The following is a 27133-nucleotide window of genomic DNA, read 5'->3' as shown; positions in this document are numbered from 1 at the left end:
GTATGATAAATTAAAACTATAGACATCATTTTAATTGTCGGCTTTATCGTCTCTTCTGGCCCTTTTCTCTTTCTGTTGATGACACTGAACAAAAAAAGGCTCAACTCCGGTGCTCTCCACTGACATCTTTCTTCCTCATTTCCTTAGTGTAATGTCGAGCGCACACTACACGATCTTAGAGCTGTCGGCTGATTGTCGGCCCATTTTCAAAACCTGAGAGACCACACATTAGCCGACAGAAATCCTATGTGTAACGGTTCGATCGTGCCGTGTGGTGTCCAGCAATGGGCACAAAATAATGGCTACAAGTCCAGTTAACTAATTTTAAAACCAGGCATTTATCAATGTTTTACTACAATCTGCAATGCATGTGTAGTGTCTGAATGAAAATCATTATAACCTATTTGTCATGTTAACGAAGAACAGCTGAAAAGTTACCGGGTTTATCTAGCGTCAATGCACAGCTTCAGTTATTACAATTAAAAACCAGCGATCAGGCCCGAAACCTAGGAGTAGGACTCCTAGGTTGGAGATGGACTCTGACCTGAACCTCCAGAGCCACATAAAGACAGTCACAAAGTCGGCCTTCTATCACCTGAAGAACATTTCCAGGATTAAAGGACTAATGTCTCAGCCAGATCTAGAGAAACTCATCCATGTGTTTATCTTCAGTCGTATTGATTATTGCAACAGCGTCTTCACAGGTCTGTCCAACAAATCAATCAAACAGCTGCAGCTGATCCAGAATGCTGCTGCTCGCGTTCTCACTAAAACAAGAAAGATAGAACACATAACACCAGTTTTAAAGTCCCTACACTGGCTCCCTGTAGCTCAAAGAATAGACTTTAAAATACTGTTGTTAGTTTATAAATCACTGAACGGCTTAGCACCACAATACATCAAAGATTTGCTGCTGTTGTATCAACCTTCCAGACCTCTCAGATCTTCTGGTTCTGGTCTGCTCTGCATCCCCAGAACCAGAACCAAATGAGAAGAAGCAGCATTCAGAATCTATGCACACAAATTTGGAACAAACTTCCAGAAAACTGTAAAACAGCTGAAACACTGACTTCCTTTAAATCTCAACTAAAAACCCACCTGTTTAGGATTGTATTTGAAACATAAGCAATTACAAATTTAATGATGGAACTTGACTTAATGTCATGTTTTGATTGTTTATTCTATGTTGAAATTGCACAAAAATCCGTGGGGGACGTTGGAGTCCCAGAGCAAAATTCTGTGAGAGGTGTACGGAGCCTAGTGCCGGAAGAAGAACGGCGAGTGATTGAGGGTCATTGCGCATAACGGAAACCCTGTAAATTCTAGACACTAACAGGTACCATAGAATTGCACAAAAATCCGTGAGGTACGGCGGAGTCCCTGCTCGAAATTCCATGAAAGAGGTGAGCCTCGTGCCGGAAGCCCATTAAAATGCTGTCTACATCGTTTTAAACTGTATGATTGTGAGAGTGAGTGGGAATAAAAATAGCAATAGGTATTTTGTTCCATATAACACAGTAGGAGTATAACAAGTAAACCTTCTATGGATGCAAACTCAACTAAAAACCCACCTGTTTAGGATTGTATCTGAAACGTAATCAATTACAAATTTATTGATGGAACCTGACTTAATGTCGTGTTTTGATTGTTGATCCTATGTTGCATTGTGTTTCTATGTTTGATATGATGTAAAGCACTTTGAAATGCCTTGCTGCTGAAATGTGCTATACAAATAAAATTTGATTGATTGATTTATCAACTGCGGTAGTAATTTCACTCCAACTCCTCCCCTTGTCATTTCTGTATTCTTTGCACAAAATGTTGAATAAACATTATTGTTTCAACATCTCATCTCCAATGTTAGCTGGACTTTAGGCATGTCAGCTGTTTGGGATTCCCCTCTGTAATTTCCCCTCAGAAAGCACAGAGGAGAATCCAGCTTTCTGATTGGCTACCTGTCACATTCAAGAAGCTGCTAATGCTCCCAGTCGGGGAAAACCCCTAATTTGGATCGGAGGGGCCACAACATCTACCATAACACACCACACACTACAGGATGAACGGTTATGAAATCGCAAGCGACAATCTTAGAACGATCAATGTTCCAAGATTGTCATAAGGGGAAAATCGGGGCAAAAAAACGTGCAGTGTGAACTATTGCATCAGACAGTTGGATATGCCCATTTTCTCTATTTAAATCTAATTATTACTGAAGGGCAACATAGTATACAGACTTCATAATCTGCACTCTTTTGGTTGAATGCAGTATTTATTTCCACTTTGGCTTTATGGTGTTTAGTTTTTATTCAAGTACATTTTTTGTTAATGGAGACTGAGAATCCATTTTATTTTTGTTTTTGGTTGTTTTGTTTATTTTGTTTATCAGTTCCAATGTTTAGTGTTCTTTTGAAAACAAAGTGTATCTATCTTTGGCAAGAAATCGCATGCATTATCACGTCATTTCCATTAAATCAGTGTAAAAAGGTCTTCAAACAATATTATCGTTTATCGCAATCATTTCTCAGACAATTAATCGCTTAGCAAAATTTGTTATTGTGACAGGCCTACACACCAACTCTGATCACCAGTAGAGCATATGTTTAAATTAGCTAATCAACTACCACTGTGTTCAGACGATCGCTTATTAATAACCGCAAAATAAACACTAGGTTTGAAAACCCTCTACATCTGTTTGCATTTAGTTTGTGATGTTACTTAACTTGCGTTAGTAGCAGCGGTGTTCAGGCCCCAGAGAAGCTCAGCTCTGAGGTTAATGGTGTCAGTGAGGTCTGCTGCCTGTCTGCGCCACCTGTCGCGTTGCTGGTAATACGGCTTTCTGCTGAGGTATGACGGTAATACTTGTGCTTGTAGCTGAGCTTGAAGTTGCATCGCTTTGTGTCGTACCAAAAAAATGAAACGGGGATCAGCTCCCCTGCGCAGGAATCCGCTGCTAACGAATGGTAGATGCTCCGCTCGGTTTGAGCATAGTCACGCCGTTCCAGGTCAGATTTATATTTTTTTCTGCATACTGCATATTTTTTCTGCAAAGCATTTCTCTGTCACATGGTCATCAAGCTAAAGTCGTGAAAACGTATATTTTCTCATGATGAGGCGCAAAATGAGTCGCTAGTCTCAACACGTTAGGCGCTTCCAACACTATGCATGCAGACAACACATTGGACAGTGGAATCAATTGAGTCTATCAATGGTTAAAAGTACTTAAAACAAGACGTCAACATTGATGTAAAATTCTAAATATATTGAAGGGGTCATGAAAATTTTGGGGGAAAATTTACTACCAAGTCAAATTCTATTTATTACATTTTACTACCTTTTACTGGCCTTAATTTGGGCTAATTTAATTTACTACCTTTTACTACTGTGCGGAAACCTTGTAATAAACCATCATCAACATTTCGTAGCAGATCAATATGATCTATGAAAACACGCTCCGTCTGAATCCTTCCATTGGCAATGTTTTCCATCAGAGTCAAAGCACTCCACAATTTCGCAGCTCACCTTTGTGCAGCTACTTGTATACGTGTGATTGTATACACACCTTAATCACATTAAAAATAATCAAACCTGACCTGTTTGGAGTTAATCTGCTGATCCAACCCTGTTTTCTTTTCTAGTGAGAATGAAATTACCATCCAGATGCATTTCATGCACTTCGGCACACAAACCAATGCGTTATATCTTTATGAGACAAAAACTGAGGAAAAGTACTATTTGCATTCGAGTGAGGTTTTCACATCCTTTTATACATTTTTTAAATTTTGTGTTATTGTCTAGGTTTAGGTTATTGTCTGAGGATAAATGCGGTTCAGTTTTGTTGTTTGTTTAAACAATAAAATATTAAAATCATGGACAAACATGAACAAACATCGGGTTTGACGCTTCTTGATCTAAATAACACTGTATGTAGACAGATTTCAGTGTATTTAGGTGAGTTTTGACGCTTTCTAGTTTGATATTGTTCACAGAAAAGTTTGCATGGCTGCCACACATTTTCCCGCCAGGGAAAAAGTGTATGTATATTTATGCAAACTGACGCAAAGTTCATTTTTATACAGGCTGATTTGTGCGTAAAATATGGCGCGCACATTTTTTGTGCGTACACACGCTTTTTACACGAGGCCCCTGGTCTCCTACCACTTAGTGTAGCATAAAGCCTGGTGAGGAGGAGTGAGCCAGGTTTAGAAGCTGAACGTGACAGCTGCAGTCTGGCAGCGCTTGGGATTCAAACTGAATGACCGTGGTGAAGCACTGAACCTGTGGACCAGCTATGTTGTAAACAGTAGCAACTAAACAAAACCAACATATCTGCACATAAAATGCACTGATGCAGGTTTCCTTGCTTGAGGACCATCCTATTGACAGTCCATAATCACTGAGGTGCAGTGGCTTTTCTAATATGGGCAACATGGGCAATCAGAGGACTTGAAAGTGAACAGTGCCTAATGCAAACCCCCTAAGCTCCCCTCTCAACTTAAAAGGTTTTCTAGTTCCAGTGTTAAATGTTCTTTTTCGAAATTGGTTTATTGATCTATGAGAGGGTGCTTTTGCATAGTTATGCAATTATTGTGCTATTAGTTAACAATGCTCTCAAAATGACAACATTATTGTCATAATTTCCCGGACAATAATCCTCTAGCAAAATTTGTTAGTGACAGCCCTAGTAGTAATGGGGTAACAATAAAAGTGGTAACTATTACTTTTTTCTAGGTAACTATGCAGAGCAATTCAGGGTTTCCCAAGTGCATTATAAACATGGCAGGAAGGCAGGCTTGATCTATACTAAAAGCATTAAATCAGATTTCATTGAATTTTCATTCTCAAACAAATGTTAATTCTAGATCTATGGGCATGGCGGTGGCACAGGGGTAAAATATGCAACCCATACACAGAGGCCTTAGTCCTCCATATATGGTCCTAGAAAATACGAGTCTCACCAACCAAAACTGCATCATTAAAATTGATGTGGGCAAGGTTTCCTAGAAAGATTCTCCAACAGATGAGCCACTGTGCAAAAGTTAAGAGACATTAAGATGCATTAGTTAAAACCAATCTCAGCCCCTAAGATCAATTCTGAGCACAATACTGTATGCTCTAAGGAAGAAACAAAAGTTTTTGTGGCAGATTTATTTTTATTTTTTTTGCCCAATTAGGATATGTCTAGGAAAACATTGCTACTCACGTAGCTTCAAAATCAAGTTGCCCATAATTTTGAAACCATAAAATATTCCACAATTCCCTTCTAACTAAAAACACAATATCAACCAAGTCTAGCTAGTTTTTGTCAGGGTCCAGCACTAGGTGTGCGAAATTTGTTACGCAAAAATAACTGATCGGATTATTGCCAAACTCTGCACATCCACGCCATAGGTCTTATCTTACATTTTTTCTATTGTTATGGTTGGTTGAAGAGGGGAAGGAGGACGTCATTTACAAAAAGGTGACAAATGCTTAACCTGACCTCCAAACTTTAAAAAAAAAACAACAAAAAAAAACAAACAAAAAAATCATACTCATCCAAATGACCTCAAATGTTCAGAATGCCTTCTTAACCCTAATCACATTTCATACACTCTATGGCAGGGGTCACCAACCTTTTTGAGACTGGGAGCTACTTGTATGATACAGACAAATTTTCTTGGCTCAGCCTTTGTAACAGTAATATATATATGACTACATGCTATGATTACAGAAGTTCTTAGTTCAGAGTTTAAGTTTGATTCCCTTTTGGAGCTCTTCTGTGTGATTCTAAATTGCCCACAAGTGTGACAGAGTATGGATTATTGTAGTAGCACGTGCAGCTGTGTGGCTGTACGCACTATGAGTACCTTGAGATTTTCCTTTAAGTAAAAAAAGAAGATAGTTATTGCATGTTTTATTATCCAACCCTCTTTACTACTACAAAATTGTGGAGAAAAAAAAAAGATCTTTTGTGTCAAAACATCTTGTACGTAGCTCACATCAGTGTGTTTTTCTGGGGGTGGGCACCGGAAAAACTTATTGGTCAGTTTGCTTTTGTTTATTTGGCGGCTTGGCACCTTTTCTGTAAGCTAAAAATGAATGAGCAGAGTTTGAACCTCCAGTAGTTCTAAGATTCAACCTGAGCTTTTTACAGTGTGCGCAGTTCTGATGGGGTTGCCGGTTTATTAGCTTTTTTTATGGTTTCACGAACTGAAAAGCTGACGGGTCACCATTTGGCTAACATGAGCAGATGTCGAAAAAAAAAAAGGTCCAACATCGCACAAAACCATCACTGCACCTGACCTGCAAAAGCACAACCACCTCTCCATCGCACATCATGTGCGCGTAGCACAAACCTAAACCACAAAAGCAGCCAAAAAGACATGGAAGCGCAGCCTACCTGTCTGATCCACGGAAACAGGAGGATGTTGATTTCCAGGTTCAGGTGGTGTCAGACGTCCAGAGGAGAAGGTGAAGCAACAATGTTTGCTTAATTTCTAGTCTTTTGGGGAACGTTTCGACTAGATTAAATAGTTTAAGCCACAGTCTTAGCGCAACGCTCAGTAAGAGCAGCAGATGTCCGTCAACGGGTGACCTGTCAGCTCTCCAGTTCGGGAAACATCAAATAAACTCATTAACCAACGACCTGTCAGAATCGACCACAAGGTAAAACTACTCTGGCGGGATCCAAACGACCGCTCTAAGAACTACGGGAGGTTCAAACTCCGCTCGTTCATTTCAAGCTTACAGAAAAAGTGCCAAGCTGCCAAATAAACAAAAGCAATCTTACCAATAAGATTTAGGCTTTGGTGTGCCCACCCCCACAGAATCACACAGATGTACTGTACGTACAATATCTTTTGACACAAAAGATCTTTTTTTACTCCAAAATTTCGTTAATAGTAAAGAGGGTTAAATAATAAAAATTCCAGAAATTATTTTCTTTTTTCACTTAAAGGATCTCAAGGTATGCAGAGTGGGTAAAGCCGTACAGCTGCAGGCGCTGCTGCCCTCCAATAATATCCTGCAGGCATCTTTGCATAATTTGAACTTTACCCTAGAAAAAAGCTTTATACATAAAGCAATTTATTTTAAACGTTTTTATAATTTACTTTTTTTAAATTCTAAATATAAACAAAAGTTATTACTTCAATGTAAAAACATTTAATTAAATATTTTTTTGGCAGTGCTCCCTAATGACAATAGCTACTATTTTTAGAACTTGCTCTGCGGGCGACTGACAACGTCCCCTCGGGCGACCGGGTGCCTGTGGGCACCGTGTTGTGACTCCTGCTCTATGGCCATATCTTCATATGCATCACTCTGATTTTTATAAGTTCGACTTTAATACAAAAATCTGCATCTCCCACAATTCTAATGAAATTGCTCATACCAGTGCAATACATCAGCATTAGTTGATCTTCAAAGTTTGCTAAGAATCAGAGCTTATTTGTTTGAATAACACCAAATCAAACTTTGACACTAAGTGCTCTTAATGTTTTCTCCGCTTATACTTGAACAAAACAGCATGAAAAAAATACATTATAAAGGAGAAGCAAGTTTCGTTATTTGATGTAATTTTCAAATTTTTAGCCCAAACTGCCACATTTTAGGGACATTTTCAATTTTTGTATATATGAAAATCAAAAGAAAACAGGACACTCAGAGGTGTCTGACAGCATCCATGGTGTAGTCATCCTATTTGGCCACATGATGGTGTCAAACCCATCCTATCAGTCTATAATCTCACTCAGTATACTTCATGAGTGTATTTATATCAGCTTCTATTCACTTTAAGTGGTTTAATCCACATCTACTTTATTGTGGCTCACAACCACATTTATAATTTTTTCCCGCCAAATATATCTTAAAATAATGAAGTCCTGCACCTCCAGTCCACTTAGGGGCGGCCCTTTGCAGTTTCTTTAGTTGAAATGAGAAAGAGGAAGAAATCCACCCGCTCACAGTTTTTCTTCCTCCTCTGTCTTCACTGTGGGTGTGGCATGGTCTGCTTGGCATCTCCCAAGCTTTCCCAAACTCCCAAACATTTCTTCAAATCTGCAAACTCGATTACATGGTGAGTCTGTTGTCATCTTGTAGCAGCATTGCTTTATATCTAAATCTCCTTCTATGTAGATTGCTCATTGAAGTGCTGTCTTTACCAGAAATGCTGGCACTGCTAGATTAATTTTAGTAGCTCAACATAAGCTCCAAAGGTGTTGTTTAAAATCAGCTAAGGTAACCCTTAAAAACCTCCATAATTCTAGAACCACCATTTATTTTTTACAAACATTAAAAGAACTCTACTCGGAAAATGATCCAATTAATTTGGGTACTAAAAACTGGACAACTAATAATTGTCTCTTTACATGTGTAATTGGTGATGAATGCTACCTGGTAATCAAGTAATTACTCTGGAATTTTCTACATGGGTAGGACACAGGGTCATCAATACTTTCAGAAGGATTAAGAAAAACTGAAGTTCCACCAAATTAGATCCAACTCTACCCTGATAGTGTTACTAGCTTTGTGAGACAGTATGTTGAGTCTAGGTAAAGGCCTCTTACCAGTGTCAAGTTATACCACTGTTTTAAAATGGAATGGTTTCAAAACAATCATTTTCGGTCATATTGCTTAAAATCACTTTAATAAAATGCCAGACTACCTAAAGACTTCCCTTCCCTTTAATGTTTCAGTAAACTAGCTGAGCTGGTCACTTCGTTTTGAAAGTAAAGTTGACATGCTAAAAGTCTAAACAAGTATATCTGTTAACCAAACTGCAGGCTGGCTAACTAAACAGGCCACAATGTCAGTGGTAACACCCGACCACAGAGTCTGGATTAGTGAATAACTGGGTGACTTCAGGCCCATATCCCATCTAATAATGACAACAGAAATACAGGTAGAAAGAGATATGCAAATTCCAACTCTAATGAGGTGAACAGGACAAGTTAAATGAGGACCACAAGTGCTTATCAATACTTCGCAGTTACAGCTATGCTGTATCCTGCTGGGATGAATAAAGTAATTCTATTCTATTCTATTACTTGTACAACAAATAATTTCAGTATTTGTTAATGGCATTGTTATATACATATAGTAAAACATCAAGAAAATAGGTTAAATAGTACAGTTTAACACTACATAGTTTTGAGAGGAAATGTTAAAAAAGAAAGAGCAGAATTAGAGGGTTGAGATCATATCAAATCTGTAAGCATTAGCTCAATATCATCGATGAGAAAGCCCATTGATCAACCCCAATATAAAAACAACATAACAAGGGAACAAAGTTAGTAGTCAAATTCCCCAAGGACGTCTTTGCTTCTGCAAGGCAGACCAATTGTAACATTTTTCCTAGACATTTTGGAAGGGTCTTTGGTGCTTCAACAAATTAGGCCTTGACCAAAATAATGAAAAATGTGTTTCCAATTTGGCAAAATTATTATTAGTTATATACCACCTGGCCCAAAAAAAGTCAGTATTTGGATTTATTTAAGCATGTAGGAGCATGCCATAGGAAAACTACTGCATTAATTAATGCTTTGACTGATAGCATTTTATTTAACTAAAATAATTTTTTCATTAATTTCATTAGTTTTCAAAGCAGATTAGGAATACAACAGTATTATTTCTTAGTTGTCTCACTTCATCAGCTGTATTGACAACAGAAATTAAGACATATTGGAGTGTTTTTGGAGGGTACTCTTTGATATGAAGCCAGTCATGCCAAAAAGCTAATTTTATAAGTTGTACATTCAAATCAGACATTTCTAAATACTGCATACATCAATTACACAGTCAAACTATACAGGTCCTTCTCAAAATATTAGCATATTGTGATAAAGTTCATTGTTTTCCATAATGTAATGATAAAAATTGAACATTCATATATTTTAGATTCATTGCACACTAACTGAAATATTTCAGGTCTTTTATTGTCTTAAAACAGATGATTTTGGCATACAGCTTATGAAAACCCAAAATTCCTATCTCACAAAATTAGCATATTTCATCCAACCAATAAAAGAAAAGTGTTTTTAATACAAAAAAAGTCAACCTTCAAATAATTATGTACAGTTATGCACTCAATACTTGGTCGGGAATCCTTTTGCAGAAATGACTGCTTCAATGCGGCGTGGCATGGAGGCAATCAGCCTGTGGCACTGCTGAGGTGTTATGGAGACCCAGGATGCTTCGATAGCGGCCTTTAGCTCATCCAGAGTGTTGGGTCTTGCGTCTCTCAACTTTCTCTTCACAATATCCCACAAATTCTCTATGGGGTTCAGGTCAGGAGAGTTGGCAGGCCAATTGAGCACAGTGATACCATGGTCAGTAAACCATTTACCAGTGATTTTGGCACTGTGACCAGGTGCCAGGTCGTGCTGAAAAATGAAATCTTCATCTCCATAAAGCTTTTCAGCAGATGGAAGCATGAAGTGCTCCAAAATCTCCTGATAGCTAGCTGCACTGACCCTGCCCTTGATAAAACACAGTGGACCAACACCAGCAGCTGACATGGCACCCCAGACCATCACTGACTGTGGGTACTTGACACTGAACTTCTGGCATTTCCTTCTCCCCAGTCTTCCTCCAGACTCTGGCACCTTGATTTCCGAATGACATGCAAAAATTTGCTTTCATCCGAAAAAAGTACTTTGGACCACTGAGCAACAGTCTAGTGCTGCTTCTCTGTAGCCCAGGTCAGGCGCCTCTGCCGCTGTTTCAAAAGTAGCTTGACCTGGGGAATGCGGCACCTGTAGCTCATTTCCTGCACACGCCTGTGCACGGTGGCTCTGGATGTTTCTACTCCAGACTCAGTCCACTGCTTCCGCAGGTCCCCCAAGGTCTGGAATCGGTCCTTCTCCACAATCTTCCTCAGGGTCCGGTCACTTCTTCTCGTTGTGCAGTTTTCTGCCACACTTTTCCCTTCCCACAGACTTCCCACTAAGGTGCCTTGATACAGCACTCTAGGAACAGCCTATTCGTTCAGAAATATCTTTCTGTGTCATACCCTCTTGCTTGAGGGTGTCAATGATGGCCTTCTGGACAGAAGTCAGGTCGGCAGTCTTTCCCATGATTGGGGTTTTGAGTGATGAACCAGGCTGGGAGTTTTAAAGGCCTCAGGAATCTTTTGCAAGTGTTTAGAGTTCATTCGTTGCTTCAGATGATTAGGTTCATAGCTCGTTTAGAGACCCTTTTTATGATATGCTAATTTTGTGAGATAGGAATTTTGGGGTTTCATGAGCTGTATGCCAAAATCATCCATATTAAGACAATAAAAGACCTGAAATATTTCAGTTAGTGTGCAATGAATCAAAAATATATGAATGTTCAATTTTTATCATTACAAATAATGAACTTTATCACAATATGCTAATATTTTGAGAAGGACCTGTATAACTAAACTGTAGCCTAGATGTTATTTGCAAAGTGCTAAACTATGCAAAGTTAAAATACTCTGCAATGTTCAAAATCTTGCATACTCTGCAAAATTTAGCTTTTATAATAAGCCATAATAAATCATTTTAAAATGTTAGTATTAACGGATAGAACTGTTATCTTTAAGAAACCAACTGCTTGGTCTTATGTTTCACACACTGGACAAACAGAATCCAAAGCAAAAGTTTTGAGAACTTTTGGAATGGACAATTAAAATGTATCCATGGCTCCAAAGTTAACAAGTCTACATGGAAATAAATATGACCTTACAGTTACAATTAAATTAGATTGTCATTGTAGGGGTTAATTTAACCTCTTCAATACTTCAATTCAGAAAGTGAAACTCATAGTTTACACAGAATGACCTATCATAGAACTTTATTTCTAGTTGTTTTAAGAATATGGCTTACAGCTAAAGAAAACCAAAATTCAGTTTTAAGGAAAATCTGAATATTATATCCCACCAGTTAAAAAACGTTACAAGGAATATGATCTACACAATTAGCAAAAAGACTGCTGACTTGACAGCTGTCAAGTGGTGACTGGCAACACAAGACAGTGATCGGCGATCACCGGTCATACAGTTTTTCACGGAAATCGGCGGCCAATCGACCGGCACACCTCTACTGTGGATGTATGTACTATATAAATAAACCAACTATATAAATTGAATTGATTTTCATTTTAGGACTTGCAGGGTTGCCAGGACTGCCCATGCAGCTAGAAGTACCTAAATACCCGGTTTGAAGACTATGTTATCAACAGTGCTTGGTGGGCCAGCAAACCTGTCTGACTTAAACACAATTGAGAACTTATGAGCTTTTGACAAGGGGAAGAGAAGAAACCAGAGCCCACAATGTTGCTGAATTTTGGATTTTCATTAGCCGTCAATTATAATCATAAAATGACTTTCAATAAACAAACCATGCCATCATTCTGTTTAATATTTCTATGCAGTACTCCCAGTTTCAAAATAGAATTACCAAAATAGATGAACTATTGATTCAAGATTTTCATCTATTGAGCTATGCTATTGAGTCCATTTGATTAAGGTCACAGTGAATACAAGCTGTACTCAAACTAATCAAAATACAAGACTTTTTCCAGGCAAAACGGAGCAAGTAATCTTGTTTCTGAAATTTAAAAACAAATTTCTTCCACTCAAAACACCACTAACGATCCAAAATATAATAGTTACTAGCTCCTATTTTTTCCCACTGGAAGGCGTTTCCAGAAGGAGTATTTTAAGGATTCACAAAACAATTCTCTTTTCCACACAAAGCTAAAATATTAAACTCACTAAATGCTATTCAAAAGTAAATGGCACCCAGGCATATGACTTTTTTGAGCCAGGCAGATAATTGGGGTATCAAAAAGATAATTGGGGTATGTGTTACTTACTTAAACAATATTTACTTTTCTACATAAAAAAACTCAATGAATATATGAGCAATTGGTGTCTGTAAAAAAAACGTCACTTGGCTGTTTGCTACTAACCTTTCAAGTTAGGCTTGGATTTGTCAGTTTGCTTGCCTGTGGGGGTTTGTGCCTGCTGGCCCTGGCCCCCTGAAGAGGCCCCTTGTTGTGCTGCTTTCTGTTTCAGCATGGTCCAGTCAAATGTGTAGTCATACTGGTGATTCAGAGTCCTAGGTCAAAACAGAAAAACATCAAATTATCAACATTTCTTCCAATAATTATTTATGTCCAGCAGACTGAAGCCCTAGAGCAGGGGTGCCCAAAGTCGGTCCTGGAGGGCCGGCATCCTGCATGTTTTAGTTCTCTCCCTGATTTAACACGCCTGGATCCAATGATGGCTTGTTAGAAGACCTAAGAAGAACATTAACATGCTGAAAAGGTTGTTTAACATGTTAGAGAGGGAGAGAACTAAAACATGCAGGATGCAAGCCCTTGAGGACTGATTTTGGGCACCCCTGCCCTAGAGAAAATCTATGAATGAAGAGCTCTTCAAGTCTTATTTGAAAACTCAAGTATGTTACTTTAAGAATTTATCTTTTTTTTTCTCCGATGTATGGTTTTACACCTAGTTTAAAACTCCAGTCTCCACTGCATTTTACGGCTATTGTATAGAACATACTTTCTGTAGGCCATTTCTTTAATGGTCTGATTTAATCCATTGTTAGATAGTGTGACATAACAAAAATACACAAACATGCATGAATTCACTCTAGTGTTATACAATAATGCCTAAAGCATGGATCACCAACACAGTGCCCACAGGCACTTGGTCGCCTGAGGGGACATTGTCAGACAGAATTATGCGCAGATGCAGAGGCCCCTTCAGGATGTTATCAGAGGTCAATCGTGCCTGCAGTTGTACGGCTGTACGCACTGTGGGTACCTTGAGATTTTTGTTGAAGTTAAAAAAATAAAAACAAATTTTTTACTTTTTGTTATCCTACCCTCTTACCTGTTAACAAAATTGTGGAGAAAAAAAAATTCTTTTGTGTCAACAGATCTTGTATGTAGCGAGTCTGTGGGGGTGGGCATGTCCGTCCTAAGCCTAAATATTATTGGTCGTTTTACTTTTGTTTATTTGGCAGCTTGGCTCTTTTACTGTAAGCTAAAAATGAATGAGTGGAGTATGAACCCTTCTGTGATTCTAAGAGCGGTCATTCGGATCCCTCCTGAGCTCTTCACTGTGTGTGGGGTTGTGGCGGGATCTCCGGTTTATGAGCTATTTTTTAAGGTTTTCCAGAACTGAAGAGCTGACATGTTACCCTGACATCTATCATGCTCTTCCTGAGTGTTGCGCTAAGACTGCGGGAGAGTTAAACACTTAAATCTAGTCAAAAATGTTTGCCAAAAGAGTAGAAATTAAGCAAACATTGTTGCTTCACTTTCTCCTCCTCTGGTTGTCTCAGGCACACCACCTGAACCTGGGAATCCCCATTCTCTTCTTCCCATGAATCACAGGGGTAGGTTTTGCTGTCAAGTCTTATTTAACATAACTTGTAAAAAATAAATAGGCTAGTGTTTGTGTGGTTTAGGTATGTACTGGTTTTGTGCAACACACATGTGTGCTGGAGATGTGGTCATGCTCTTGCAGATTTGCCAGATGCACATTCATAATCCCAATCTCTTGCTCCACTTCATCCCAAAGGTGCTCTACTGTATTCTGTTCTGGTGACTGGATGCCATTGGAGTGAAGTGATCTCAATGTAGTGGTCACAAGACCAGCTTAAGATGATTTGAGCTTTGTGACATGAGGTGAATCATGCTGCTGTAAGTACAAAATAGAAGATTGATAAATGTGGTCAAATTGGCAAAATACTCAGGAAGGCTGTGGTCTTTAAATGATCCTAAATTGGTGGCAAGGGGTCAAGAAAACATTTAAGCACCTTTATACTTTCTTATCAGCTTGAACTAAACAACGTAGGGTTTCATGTTTTCCTGTTATTACCAAATTCTGACACAACAATCTAGATCTTGCAGCTGAAATATGTTTTTGAAATGGGAAACCTATTCCAAACTGTTTTCATATCTGGTGGGATTGTGTGAATTGCAGCCTTCGTTTCATGTTGTTAGCTTATAGGACCACCTGTAAGTGAGGTATTGTGTTACTGTAGTCCATCTGCTTCAAGCTTAGGCGTGTTGTACTTCCAAAGATGGTATTCCGAAGACCGTAAATGCTATTTGTACTACTGTTGCCTTTTCTAAAATTGTCTCAAACCAGTGTTTCCTTTCTTATCTTGTCTTATCTTGATTTTTTCATACAACTGATGGTTTGTGAATTTTCTTTTTTTCAGGCATTCTCTGAAACTTGAGATTGTGTGAGTGAAAATCCCAGTAGATCAGCAGTTTTTCTGAGACCAACAACCATGCCATGTTCAAATTAGGGCTGTATAATTATATCGATTCTATGATATTTATCGATTTTTTTCCACTCTCGGAAAGTATCGATTTTCCATCCGCGAATATTGATACGATAAACCATGGGGGTCCATAGGCTTATACCGTCTTTTTAACATGTCTGGTTTGTGATGGCGTAGCAGCAAGACTTCGCCTCCCCCAGTCTCACTTTCAACTTGTGCTTAAAGTGCATATTATAAACTACACACCAGTTTTAACATTGTGTTAATAGGCCAAGTAAAACCGGTGTTACACTACAATAAGTAAGCCATATTTTTCCAAATGTCAAAGAAATGTCAAAAACCGGCTTTTCCGGTTATGTGAAAGGGAATGAGCTTCCAAATGTAAAAATGAAACGCAACATTAGGTTCCTTTGTTTTTGGAAATCTCAAATCTTCAATAAATAATAATGGGCTGTATTTTGTTGCTAAGAAACAAAGTAAAGTTGCGCAAGTGACACCAAAGCAGAACGGAGTAGCGGCAAAACCAGTAGATTGCGAAATTAATGCAAAGTTTAGATATCTGAGCAACTAGCGGCATCCACTTCATAATTTGTTTTTAGCTCAGTGGTTTCTGTTCTGTATATAAAGAATTACCTGAAGAATGAACACTCAGCAGCACTCTGTTTTGAGCTGGAAAACGAAGAGGGGAAACCAGCAGCCGTAGTCTAGGCGCAGTGAGGATTGCCACGATGACGATGGCGGATCGATCATTCTTATTAGCAACTGACAGTATCAGAGACTGAGAGAACGATGAGATCCTCAAACTGTTACTCAGAAATTCAAGCAAGGGAATGGCGGCGCTGCGCCGCAAGGAGTCGATCTTGATGGGGTGAGGCAGAGCCACTCCCCCTGTAGCTAGTAGTAAACAGCTTACAGCCACGGCTAACTCCAGGAGTCAAGGCAGAAAAGCCTTTTCCCTATAGTCCAAAAGACTTTTTTTACTCCAAAATGCAGCCACAGTATGTCCAAAAGAAAAACATAAGTGCAATCCTTTGCATATTGAGAGGATGATAATCTCCCCACTCAGCTCCTGGATCACTGTGGAAACTTTGAGTTTTATGTCAAATCCACATAAATTAAATAACAGAAACAAATTTTCTCACTGCACCTTTGATTCATTTTGTCCAGCTGTAGACTGTTAGACTCTGTCCAATCAGAGTCAAGTATTGTGTAGTTGGTGCTTTTAATCAGTTTTCAGTTAATTATATCCAAGTCTATGGAACACAAAATGTCACTAAAATCACTCTGTCCTTCTAAAATCTTTCAGAAAATTGCAAAAGCGCATTGAATCGTATCGAAGTGTATTGTTTGCCAAATATCGTGATACATATCGTATCGTGATCAGAATATCGTATATTATATCATGTGATTATTGTATCACTACACCCCTAGTTCAAACTCACTCTCTTTCCCACCCTGATGGTCACTTTGACCTTCAGCCGGGCCTCTTAATCATTTCTAAATGCCTAAAAGGATTTAGTTGCTTACTTATGGCTGGTTTTAAAAAGCAACTGAGCAGCTGTACCAATTAAAGTGGTTAGTGAATGTATATTAACTGCAACTACAGTGACTGAGACCAGTGCCACAGTCGACCCTAAACCAGAAAGCTTTCTGAAACAACCATACATACAATAAAATCATACGTAACTAAAGGTTAGTAAAATGAGATTAGATTTTGGGTTCCTTTTCAGACTTGTAGTCTATTTGAACAAGACATTTTCATCCAGTAATTATTTAGAGGTAAAGAATGTGTCACATGACTACTATTACATTAGTCACAGTGAACTAACTGTTTCCTTGTTTGTCTATGAGCTTACCTGAAGAGAATGCGAAACAGTTGGCGCAGATACATGTAGTCTGGTGCCTCTTCAAAGCGCAACCCACGGCAGTAGTTCAGATACATGGCAAACTCTGCTGGAAAACCCTGTAAACATGTATTAACAAAACTTTCATGGAAGTGCAGTTTTCTATATTTTCTGAATGTATCAAAATGTAAATGTGATGTTCACTTGTATAAACTTCTGCAAATTGATTAAAACAAAGGCTGAATATCTATAAAGAATACTGTCAAGTTGTCAATTCACATGTCAAACATAACTTGAGCAACAGAACAAGAGATTCAACATGGAATAGCAAGAAAGATGGTTTAAACATTAAACACTAGTAACACAAAATTCAGTGTTGAAGTTATATGTGTTTATTATGAAGTAGAACAAATTCCTATCAACAATTCTAATTCAAATTTAATTCAAAAATACCTTATTGATTGCAAAGGGAAATTAAATAATGTTGTAACTCAATTAAAATTCTTCAAAAAGTTATTGTAAATCAAAACGGCTGTTGGTAGGAAAGGTCTCTGGTAACGGTTTGTGTTACAGTGAATTTGAAGAAGCCTATGACTGAAGATACTCTGTTTTCCCATGACAGTCACATGAAAATGGTGCTCAGGCTTGTCCATCTCCAGGTGTTCCACAATCGCCACGAGAACAGAACCAGCCTTCTTAATCAGGTTGTTGACTCTGTTTAGGTCCGTGGTTCTGATGCTGCTGCCCCAACAAATGACAGTAGAAGAAATAAAGCTCTCAACAGACTTATAAAAGATCTGCAGAATCTTGCTGCAAACCTTGAAGGATCTGAGTTTCCTCAAGGAGTCCAGTCTGCTCTGTCCCTTCTTCTCTGTTGAGTCTCCAGACCAGTCTGTTGTCAAGGCCAACACCGAGGTATTTATACTCCTCCACTTCTCCCATGATGAAGATGGGGTTTGATCTAACCCTGTTTTACTTGAAATCAACAATCATTTCTTTCATTTTGTCTGTACTGAGCCTCTTCTCCATCTCTGATACACCCAACAACCACAAAGTCATCCGAGTATTTCTGTAGATGACAGGAGTCGGACTAATGCCACAGGAATCTGAAGTTTAGAGTGGAAAGGTATGGTGACAGTACAGTCAGCTGTGGCACTCATGCTGATGACCACCCGGTTAGATACACAGTTCTTCAGTCTCACAAACTGTGGTCTGTGTGTGAGATAGTCATAGATAGAGGTGATTGTTGAGGCCTCCACCTGTGTCTTCTTGAGTTTCTCACAGAGCAGACCAGGATGAATTGTGTTAAATGCCCTGGAGAAATCAAAGAACATGATCCTCACAGTGCGGCCTGCTTTGTCCAGATGACAGTGGGTTTGTTGAAGCAGGTGTATGAAGGCAATTTCAACTCCAATTCTACGGCAATAAGCAAACTGCATTAGGTACAGATATGTGCTTGCCTGCTTACTCGAGTTGGCCATAAGGAGTGTTTTCTAGGACCTTTATGATGTGGGATGTCAGGATAACAGATGGCTGAGTTTTCTTTGCTACTGGAACCAGACAGGATGTCTTCCACAACAGTGGAATCTTCTCTTGTGTCTCCTGATTTGGTTGAAGACAAACTTGTGGAAGCAGAAGAGCCCATGACTAAGGTGGAAGATAGGACATCTGAGGTTTGACAGGAAAGCTGTGAGTCACAGGAAGGTAGGATGTTTGTATGGCTGGGGACAGAAGAAGACGATAATGACCTTGTTCCTGAACTGAACCTGTTGAAGAATGTGTTCACCTCATTTGTATATACCCGAGCCTCCTTTTGCTTACTGTCTCTAGTCTTGACTTGGAGATGCTCCCTCAATAGCTCCCTGTCTCATTCCCTTAAGGCTCTTTTTTCTTGTTTAACTGTTCCATTAGGTCACTGGTGAGCCAGGGTTTGTTTTTTGGGAAGCATCTCACTGTTTTGGTGGGGATGGCACTGTTTGCACCAAAGTTTATACAGTCATGGCCAAATGTTTTGAGAATGATTCAAATGTTAATATTTACAAAGTCTACTGCTTCAGTTTTTATAACGGCAATTTGCATATACTCCAGAATGTTATAAAGAGTGATCAGCGTAACAGCAATTAATTGCAAAGTCAATATTTGCCTAGAAAATGAACTTTATCCCCCAAAACACATTTCAACTTCATTGCAGCCCTGCCTTAAAAGGACCAGCTAACATTGTTTCAGTGATTGCTCCATTAACACAGGTGTGGGTGGTGATGAGGACGGGGCTGGAGATCAATCTGTCATGATTAAGTAAGAATGACACCACTGGACACTTTAAAAAGAGGCTGGTGCTTGGAATCATTGTTTCTCTTCTGTGAACCATGGTTACCTCGAAAGAAACATGTGCAGTCATCATTGCACTGCACAAAAATGGCCTAACAGGAAAGAAAATCGCAGCTAGAAAGATTGCACCTCAGTCAACAATCTATCGCATCATCAAGAACTTCAAGGAAAGAGGTTCCATTGTTGCCAAAAAGGCTCCAGGGCGCCCAAGAAAGACCAGCAAGCGCCAGGACCGTCTCTTAAAAGTGTTTCAGCTGTGGGATCAGGCTACCAGCAGTGCAGAGCTTGCTCAGGAATGGCAGCAGGCAGGTGTGAGTGCATCTGCACACACTGTGAGGCGGAGACTCTTGGAGCAAGGCCTGGTCTCAAGGAGGGCAGCAAAGAAGCCACTTCTCTCCAGGAAAAACATCAGGGACAGACTGATATTCTGCAAAAGGTACAGGGAGTGCTGAGGACTGGGGTAAAGTCATTTTCTCTGATGAATCCCCTTTCCGATTGTTTGGGACATCTGGAAAACAGCTTGTTCGGAGAAGACAAGGTGAGCGCTACCACCAGTCTTGTCTCATGCCAACTGTAAAGCATCCTGAAACCATTCATGTGTGGGGTTGCTTCTAAGCCAAGGGAGTCGGCTCTCTCACAATCTTACCTAAAAACACAGCCATGAATAAAGAATGGCACCAAAATGTCCTCCGAGAGCAACTTCTCCCAACCGTCCAAGAGCAGTTTGGTGATGAACAATGCCTTTTCCAGCATGATGGAGCACCTTGCCATAAAGCAAAGGTGATATCTAACTGGCTCAGGGAACAAAACATAGAGATTTTGGGTCCATGGCCTGGAAACTCCCCTGATCTTAATCCCATTAAAAACTTGTGGTCAATCATCAAGAGACGGGTGGACAAACGAAAACCTAGGAATTCTGACAAAATGCAAGCATTGATTGCGCAAGAATGGACTGCTATCAGTCAGGATTTGGTCCAGAAATTGATTGAGAGCATGCCAGGGAGAATTGCAGAGGTCCTGAAGAAGAGGGGTCAACACTGCAAATATTGACTTGCTGCATTAACTCATTCTAACTGTCATTAAAAGCTTTTGCTACTCATAATATGATTGCAATTGTATTTCTGTATGTGATGACAACATCTGACATACACACATGAAAACCAGAAGGCAGCAGATCATGTGAAAATATAATATTTGTGTCATTCTTAGGCCTGTCGCGATAAACGATAAATCGATTAATCGTACGATAAATTAAAACTATCGACGTCATTTCAATTATCGGCATTATCGTCTCTCCCGACCTTTTTCTCTTTCTGTTGATGACACAGAATGAAAAAAGGCTCAACTCCGGTGCTCTCCACTGATCCTCCCTTCCTCATTTCCTTAGTGTAAAGCCCAGCGCACACTACACTATCTTAGAGCTGTCGGCCGATTGTCGGCCCATTTTCAAAACCTGACAGATCACACATTAGCCGACAGAAATCCTAGGTATAACGGTTCGATCGGGTTCGGTCCTGCCGTGTGGTGTCCAACAATGGGCACAAAATAATGGCTACAAGTCCAGTGAACTAATTTTAAAACCAGGTATTAATCAATGCTTTACTACAATCTACCTGCAGTGCATGTGGCTAGTGTCAGCGTAAAGTCCTGACTGAATGAAAATCATTAGAACCTGTTTACGTCACGTTAACGAAGAACAGCTGAAAAGTTACCGGGTTTATCAACTGCGGTAGCAATTTCGCTCCAACTCCTCCTCTTGTCATTTCTATATTCTTTGCATGTTGAATAAACATTAATGTTGTTTCCACGTCGGCTGGACTTCGGGTTGCGCCTCGTCAGCTGTTTGGGATTCCCCGACGTAATTTCCCCTCAGAAAGTGCGGAGGAGAATCCGCGCTTTCTGATTGGCTACCTGTCACATTCAACAGGTGTCCTTAAAGCTCCCAGAAGGGGAAAACCTCTGATTTAGATCAGAGTGGCAACGATGATCTACCGTAACACACCACACAATCTTAGAAAGACCAACGTTTTAAGATTGTTGTAAGGGGAAAAATAGGAGCAAAAATCATGTAGTGTGAACTATTGCATCAGGTAGTCGATGTGCCCATCTTCTCTATTTAAATCTAATTATTACTGAAGGGCAACATAATATACAGACTTCATAATCTGCACTCTTTGGGTTGAATGCAGTATTTATTTCCACTTTGGCTTTATGTTGTTTAGTTTTTATCAAGTACATTTTTTGTTAATGGAGACTGAGAATCCATCTTGTTTTTGGTTGTTTTGTTTATTTAGTTTATCAGCTCCAGTGTTAAATATTCTTTTGAAAATAAAGTGTATCTATCTTTGGCAGGAAATCACATGCATTATTACGTCATTTCCATTAAATCAGTGTAAAAAGGTCTTCAGAAAATATTATCGTTTATCGCAATAATTTTTTGAGACAATTAATCGCTCAGCAAAATTTGCTATCGTGACAGGCCTAGTCATTCTCAATACTTTTGGCCATGACTGTAGAGTCAAACACACACTCAGTCATGCCACTGATGTCATCTCCATGTGGCTGGCAGAGAGTACCAATCAGTTGCTTCAAAACAAACCTGAAGGGCTTCTTCTGCTCCCTGTGACTATTAGTCAGGTAGTCTCTTAACAAGAGGTTTGTATTCAGAGTAGAAATAAACAGGACTGTGATTTCTCCAGAGGAGGTCTTGGTTTGGAGACATATGCATCAGGACATTAGCATAAAACAAATCCAATGTCTTGTTTCTCTGGTGGACAAACTGGTGAAAAGTTGGCAGTGTTGAAGAGAATGAGGCATGATCACCAGATATTGCCACAAATGCATTGGGGTGTTGTGACTGTATTAGGGTGGTAGTAATTCCTTGAATGACTTGAGTTAAATCGATTATTATAATTCCTTGAGGGAAATTTATCTGCCTTGCAGCTTCGATAAATTATGTTTCATTTTGTAGCGCATTGTGTTCCGGCCGGGTCATTATTTGTGATGCCTAGAGCTCGCACTTCCGCCTATGAGTTATTGACAAAAGCTAAGTGTTAGCAGAATGAGGTCCAATTTTCAAGTTTGGTCTGTGAGGATTTTATTGATTGGTGATGATGTCTGGGTTTTTATCGTTTTCAGGGGACCAATAGACATCCTTAAATCTACAAGCATGATGCTTGGAGTATGACAGCCTTTCTCCAGGAGCTGCTGCCTGATGGCTGGTTCAGAGCGAATAGTGAGGAAGATCGCAGCTGCACTATTTATGCAGGTGAGTAGATAGACTGAACACAGCGGGCAGCTCTGCTGTAGTTAATGCTTAACATAAGCGTAGCTTTATGGACGAACCAGCAAATAAATTTCATATCATCCCGATCTCATACCGCAACATGGTGGTACATAGCTGGTAGATGTGTTTCTGTGTGTCGGAAGAGCCAAATCCAGTCGCTAACATGGATAAAAGCTATAAATGGGTGGGAATATGAGAGTTCGTCTATTACATTGACTGAAGATGAATACATAAAATAGACGCTGGAATATAGACATTTTTTATGTCTATATTCCATTTGTGAGCCTGCCTGTTAATTATTAAATTGAATATAATTTCAGATTTTTGTATAACTTTTGTTCAGGTTAACTTAGAAAGTGAGCTATTACTGTTACAGATTAATTTTCTAAACTACAGAAGAGTAATTGTTAGGGATGCTCAAACATGAAAAATTGGACTGGTATTGATGGCCAATAGCAACACTGCAGTTATGTTACATTAACCAATATTTTATTTTATCATTTTTAAAAATCTGAGTACAGTGAACCCTCACAATATTGCAGTTCACCTTTCACGGTCTCGCTGCTTCATGGATTTGCATCGTGCATTGTGTTCTGCATTCTGATTGGCTAAACAATCTCTCCGCAACTTCTCTACCTGTGTGTCAATAACATTGGGGTTTAATATGTACACGTACGTAAAACAGTTTGCCAATTTTCAGAATGTTTTTGCCCAGAAGAAAAAAGAGCGACAACAACTACCGATAACTATGTTCTTCTCTCGAAAAAACACACCTGCACAGCAGGCTTTAGAAGAAAAAAAACGCTACAGAGCGGAGTCAGGATGCAGCGGCTCAGTCAGAAGAGCAGTGAAATACAAGTGAGTCACTATTTGTCCTACTGTACTTTGTATTTTTTTCATAATCATTTTTCATTTTCACATACATTACCAGCAACAGCTGAGGGTGCAACGCATTATTCCTTCAGACCAAGTATTTTACATGGCATGACTTTTGCTTCACAGGAGTCACCAGTATCTCTTTAGGAAAGACCATTATCACCAGTAAATCAAACAAGCTACCCAGTGGTTGGCCCAAACAGGAGCATGAACCCGAGTAAAATGTTGGCAGTGTATGGTAAACACAACAACTCAGTTTTTGTGAGTGAGTTGTTGAAAAACAAAAACAAAAAAATGCTGGTTAGGGTTACTTGCTGGTTTTAAGACAAACCACCAAGTAAAGGTTAGGAGATGTCAGCATGGTCTGTGGTTTATTTTACCTTGCAGAGAACCTCAACAGGAGTAGACATTTTCTTTTCCGAGATCTTCTCATACTTTTGCTTCTTTGTGGCTGCCTAAAAAATAAAAGGGAAAAAAATTAAATGGTACAAGCAGCTAAAGTTAATCTCTAAATAATTCAAACCACTGGTGGAGTTTGGTTAAACGTAATTTTACCAATGTTTTTCTTGGTAAAATCTGGCCGTAACCTAGGGGTAAGGCTTAGGTCAGAGGCAAAATAAATCTAGTATCAACACTGTTGTATTTAAGTGTGGAGTGGAGGAATGCAAGATCAATGAATGTCTAACCTGCTAAAAGGGAAAACTGTTGTACAGAAGCAGAGTGCTTTATATAGACTTTAAGCCTTGTCAACACAATCGCAGACAATTGATAGAGAGACAAAGGCATACATGTGGTTCCATGTTGGCTCTCTAGCACCAAGATAAATGCTGAAAGCATAGTTATTAATAACTATACTGATAATTATAGTAGTTAATAGTACAGTGATGCCTGAAAGAATAAACTTGTATTTGTGAATGCATGGGCTACAACTTGCACGAACATGAATTATTTTGAATGTTCATACCTTTAATCCTTGCCAAGGCAGACTGGTTCTGTTAAAGTACATCAGCACGTAGCCTAGAGACTCCATGTCATCACGGCGACTGCAAACAACATTGTGAATTATTAAGTATAAAACCAGGACATACTTTCAAGATACAGCTGAAGCCAAATAGTACTTTACTTCTTCCTGTGTTTACTGACAACATATTGTTTATCCGAGGTCCTGTTCAGACCTGACATCAACATGAATCCTGACTAAGTTGCAAGTGAACAGTCCTAAACATGACTATAAACCTCTGGAATGGTGATTAAAAAATTGTTTTAAACTTACTAGAACTTATTCAAAAGCCTTTTCAAATATAAGCAATTTTCACACCCCTGGCAGATTAGGGTCAAAATGTTCCTTCTGACTGATCGTAGGGCTGGATGATTTGGCTGAAAAATGTATCACAATATAAAGGTTTTCTATTGGTCGATATGAATGATTAGCAACTCCAGGAGAAAAGTTGTTGTATTTCATCTATCACCATGTTTGGTCAAACATGCTCAAACAGGCTCAAAATGAACCGCAAATATAGCTGCACGTTTAGAGGTCAGCGTTGAGCTTGCGGTGAGAATGATATATCTTTGTGAACAAAGAATTATGTGCCACATGTGTGTTTACATCTCAACATGCTGCCCAGTACATGGCTCTGTGTCTGCGCTGATAAAGTTTGTGTGTGTGTTCCTTAGTTGGCCAGTGCGTTAGTGAACCACTGGTTCTATCCATGGAGATATCACACTCGCCTCACGCAGAATGGTGGTTTCATCATTTTATTTTATTTGAGTTTATATGGTGCAGTTTGACATGATGCATCAAACTGCACCATATAAAATGCTTTGTTTAATTACAGTCAGACAGAGTTGCTGCGCATGGACATCGGAAAACTCATCCTATAAAGCTTAGGCAACCAAATCAGTATGTGTGGCACTTATTAAACTCAATAAACATGAAATGGAAGAACTACTAAAGCCATCCATCCATCCATCCATCCATCCATCTTCTTCAGCTTATCCGAGGTCGGGTACTAAAGCCATACAAATTAAATCTTCCTTTGTGTCCCACGTTGTCCAGCAGAGAGATGCAAAGTGCAGCAGATATAGCTCATCATGAACAGCCGGTTCAAAGTTGTATAGGACTTGAGCAGAATTTCAGTTAGAGGCCCATTTTGCTGCTAAGAACATTAGCACCACTAACAACATTTTAACATAGGTTTAATGGAATCAGAGAGTGAGGTAGTTTAATTGGCAATATTCACAATATTCACATATTGCTCTCCCAAGTAGTAGAGATCTGACTCTTCCGTGTGTTACAGACAGAGCACTTTGCTCGTAAACTGTGGGTTTACTCATGGTTTGTAGAGTTCAAGGAATAAATTGGAATTCACACGATTGACTCCAGATGTGTCTAACATTGGATTGAAAAAAAAAAATATTTCTAAATATGAATTGGATGCATTTCTTTAAAAAGTTGCTTGGCAAAATTATCAGGCATGAAATGGAATGATATAGATAAATCTAACTGAACTGTAACTTCCATGTGTTGTGTCAATAGAGCTAATAGTCCTAAATCTGATCACATCCCATGTGACAAATGTATCACGTTACTGATATATTAGCCGTTAGGGTAAAGTACCGTATTTTCCGCACTATAAGGTGCACCACATTATAAGGCGCATCTTTAATAAATGGCCTATTTTAAAACGTTTTTCATATATAAGGTGCACCGCATTATAAGGCGCGTAGAATAATGCTACAGTAGAGGCTGGGGTTACGTTATGAGTCCATTAGATGGAACTGCGCTAAAGGGAATGTCAACAAAATAATAAGATAGGTCAAACTTTATTAATAGATTACAAACCAGCGTTCTGAAAACTCTGTTCATTCCCAAAATGAATAAACAGCTGTTTTATTATTTTCCCCGAGGAAAAGTAAGTGACGTGGTATTTTTGTGACCGTTTATCTTTTAACAACAGCAAGGTATAACATATAGTGGAGGGGAACTTTTTCTCGATTCAATAAACACGTAAAAAACAGTCTGATACTGTTACGGTAAATCAAACATTAGTGCAATCACAATATATATCCACTTCCACACCATTGATTCGTTCATGTTAAATTCTGTCGCTGTTGCTCTATTCCCGTGTTCTACTGCGTGACTGATCACCTTGAGCTTAAACTCTATTGTGTAAATAGAGTATAGTGTAAATAAACTCTATTGTGTAAAGACCCCATTTTGGGGTCTTTACACAAAACCCAGCATGCACCGCGCTTCTTCTTCTTCTACGGGGGAAAATGAAGTCAGCAGCTGCTTACCGTAGTTGCGAGACCTGTTGTGGCTCAATATTGGTCCATATATAAGGCGCACTCTCGGCTTTTGACAAAATTGAAGGTTTTTAGGTGCGCCTTACGGTAATAGATATTCACCTCTGTTCAATGCCCAGATGTGCGTTGATGGAGGCATAGCGTGCAGTCCCTGTCAGGTTCTTGTCTTCTCTGTAGGGGATGTGTTGTCGTGTTCGATTGTCTCTGTACTTCTTTGCCAAACCAAAGTCAATAAGGAATAA

General features: G+C 39.2%; 1 protein-coding gene across 5 annotated transcripts in view; it reads right to left on the bottom strand.

Annotated features, from left to right (window-relative positions):
• The window catches only part of csnk1a1 (casein kinase 1 alpha 1), an 84414-nt gene that overhangs the window by 7340 nt on the left and 49941 nt on the right, over positions 1–27133 (bottom strand). For 3 of the 5 annotated variants that reach the window (XM_023328268.1, XM_023328264.1, XM_023328267.1), the window contains 5 exons: positions 26994–27133; positions 24550–24628; positions 23966–24040; positions 17108–17214; positions 12916–13064 (listed from right to left, as the gene is read on the bottom strand). In XM_023328268.1, the coding sequence (XP_023184036.1) occupies positions 12916–13064; positions 17108–17214; positions 23966–24040; positions 24550–24628; positions 26994–27133 (550 nt within the window). Of the gene's footprint in view, positions 1–12910; positions 13065–17107; positions 17215–23965; positions 24041–24549; positions 24629–26993 lie in introns of those variants that run through there. The other 2 variants (XM_023328266.1, XM_023328265.1) reach the window with 2 other exon arrangements.

This window comes from Xiphophorus maculatus, chromosome 23 (genome assembly GCF_002775205.1).
Source record: "Xiphophorus maculatus strain JP 163 A chromosome 23, X_maculatus-5.0-male, whole genome shotgun sequence".
NCBI classification, from domain to species: Eukaryota; Metazoa; Chordata; class Actinopteri; order Cyprinodontiformes; family Poeciliidae; genus Xiphophorus; species Xiphophorus maculatus.
The sequence above is the reverse complement of the archived record's forward strand: the minus strand, read 5'-3'. Positions and strand labels throughout refer to the sequence as shown.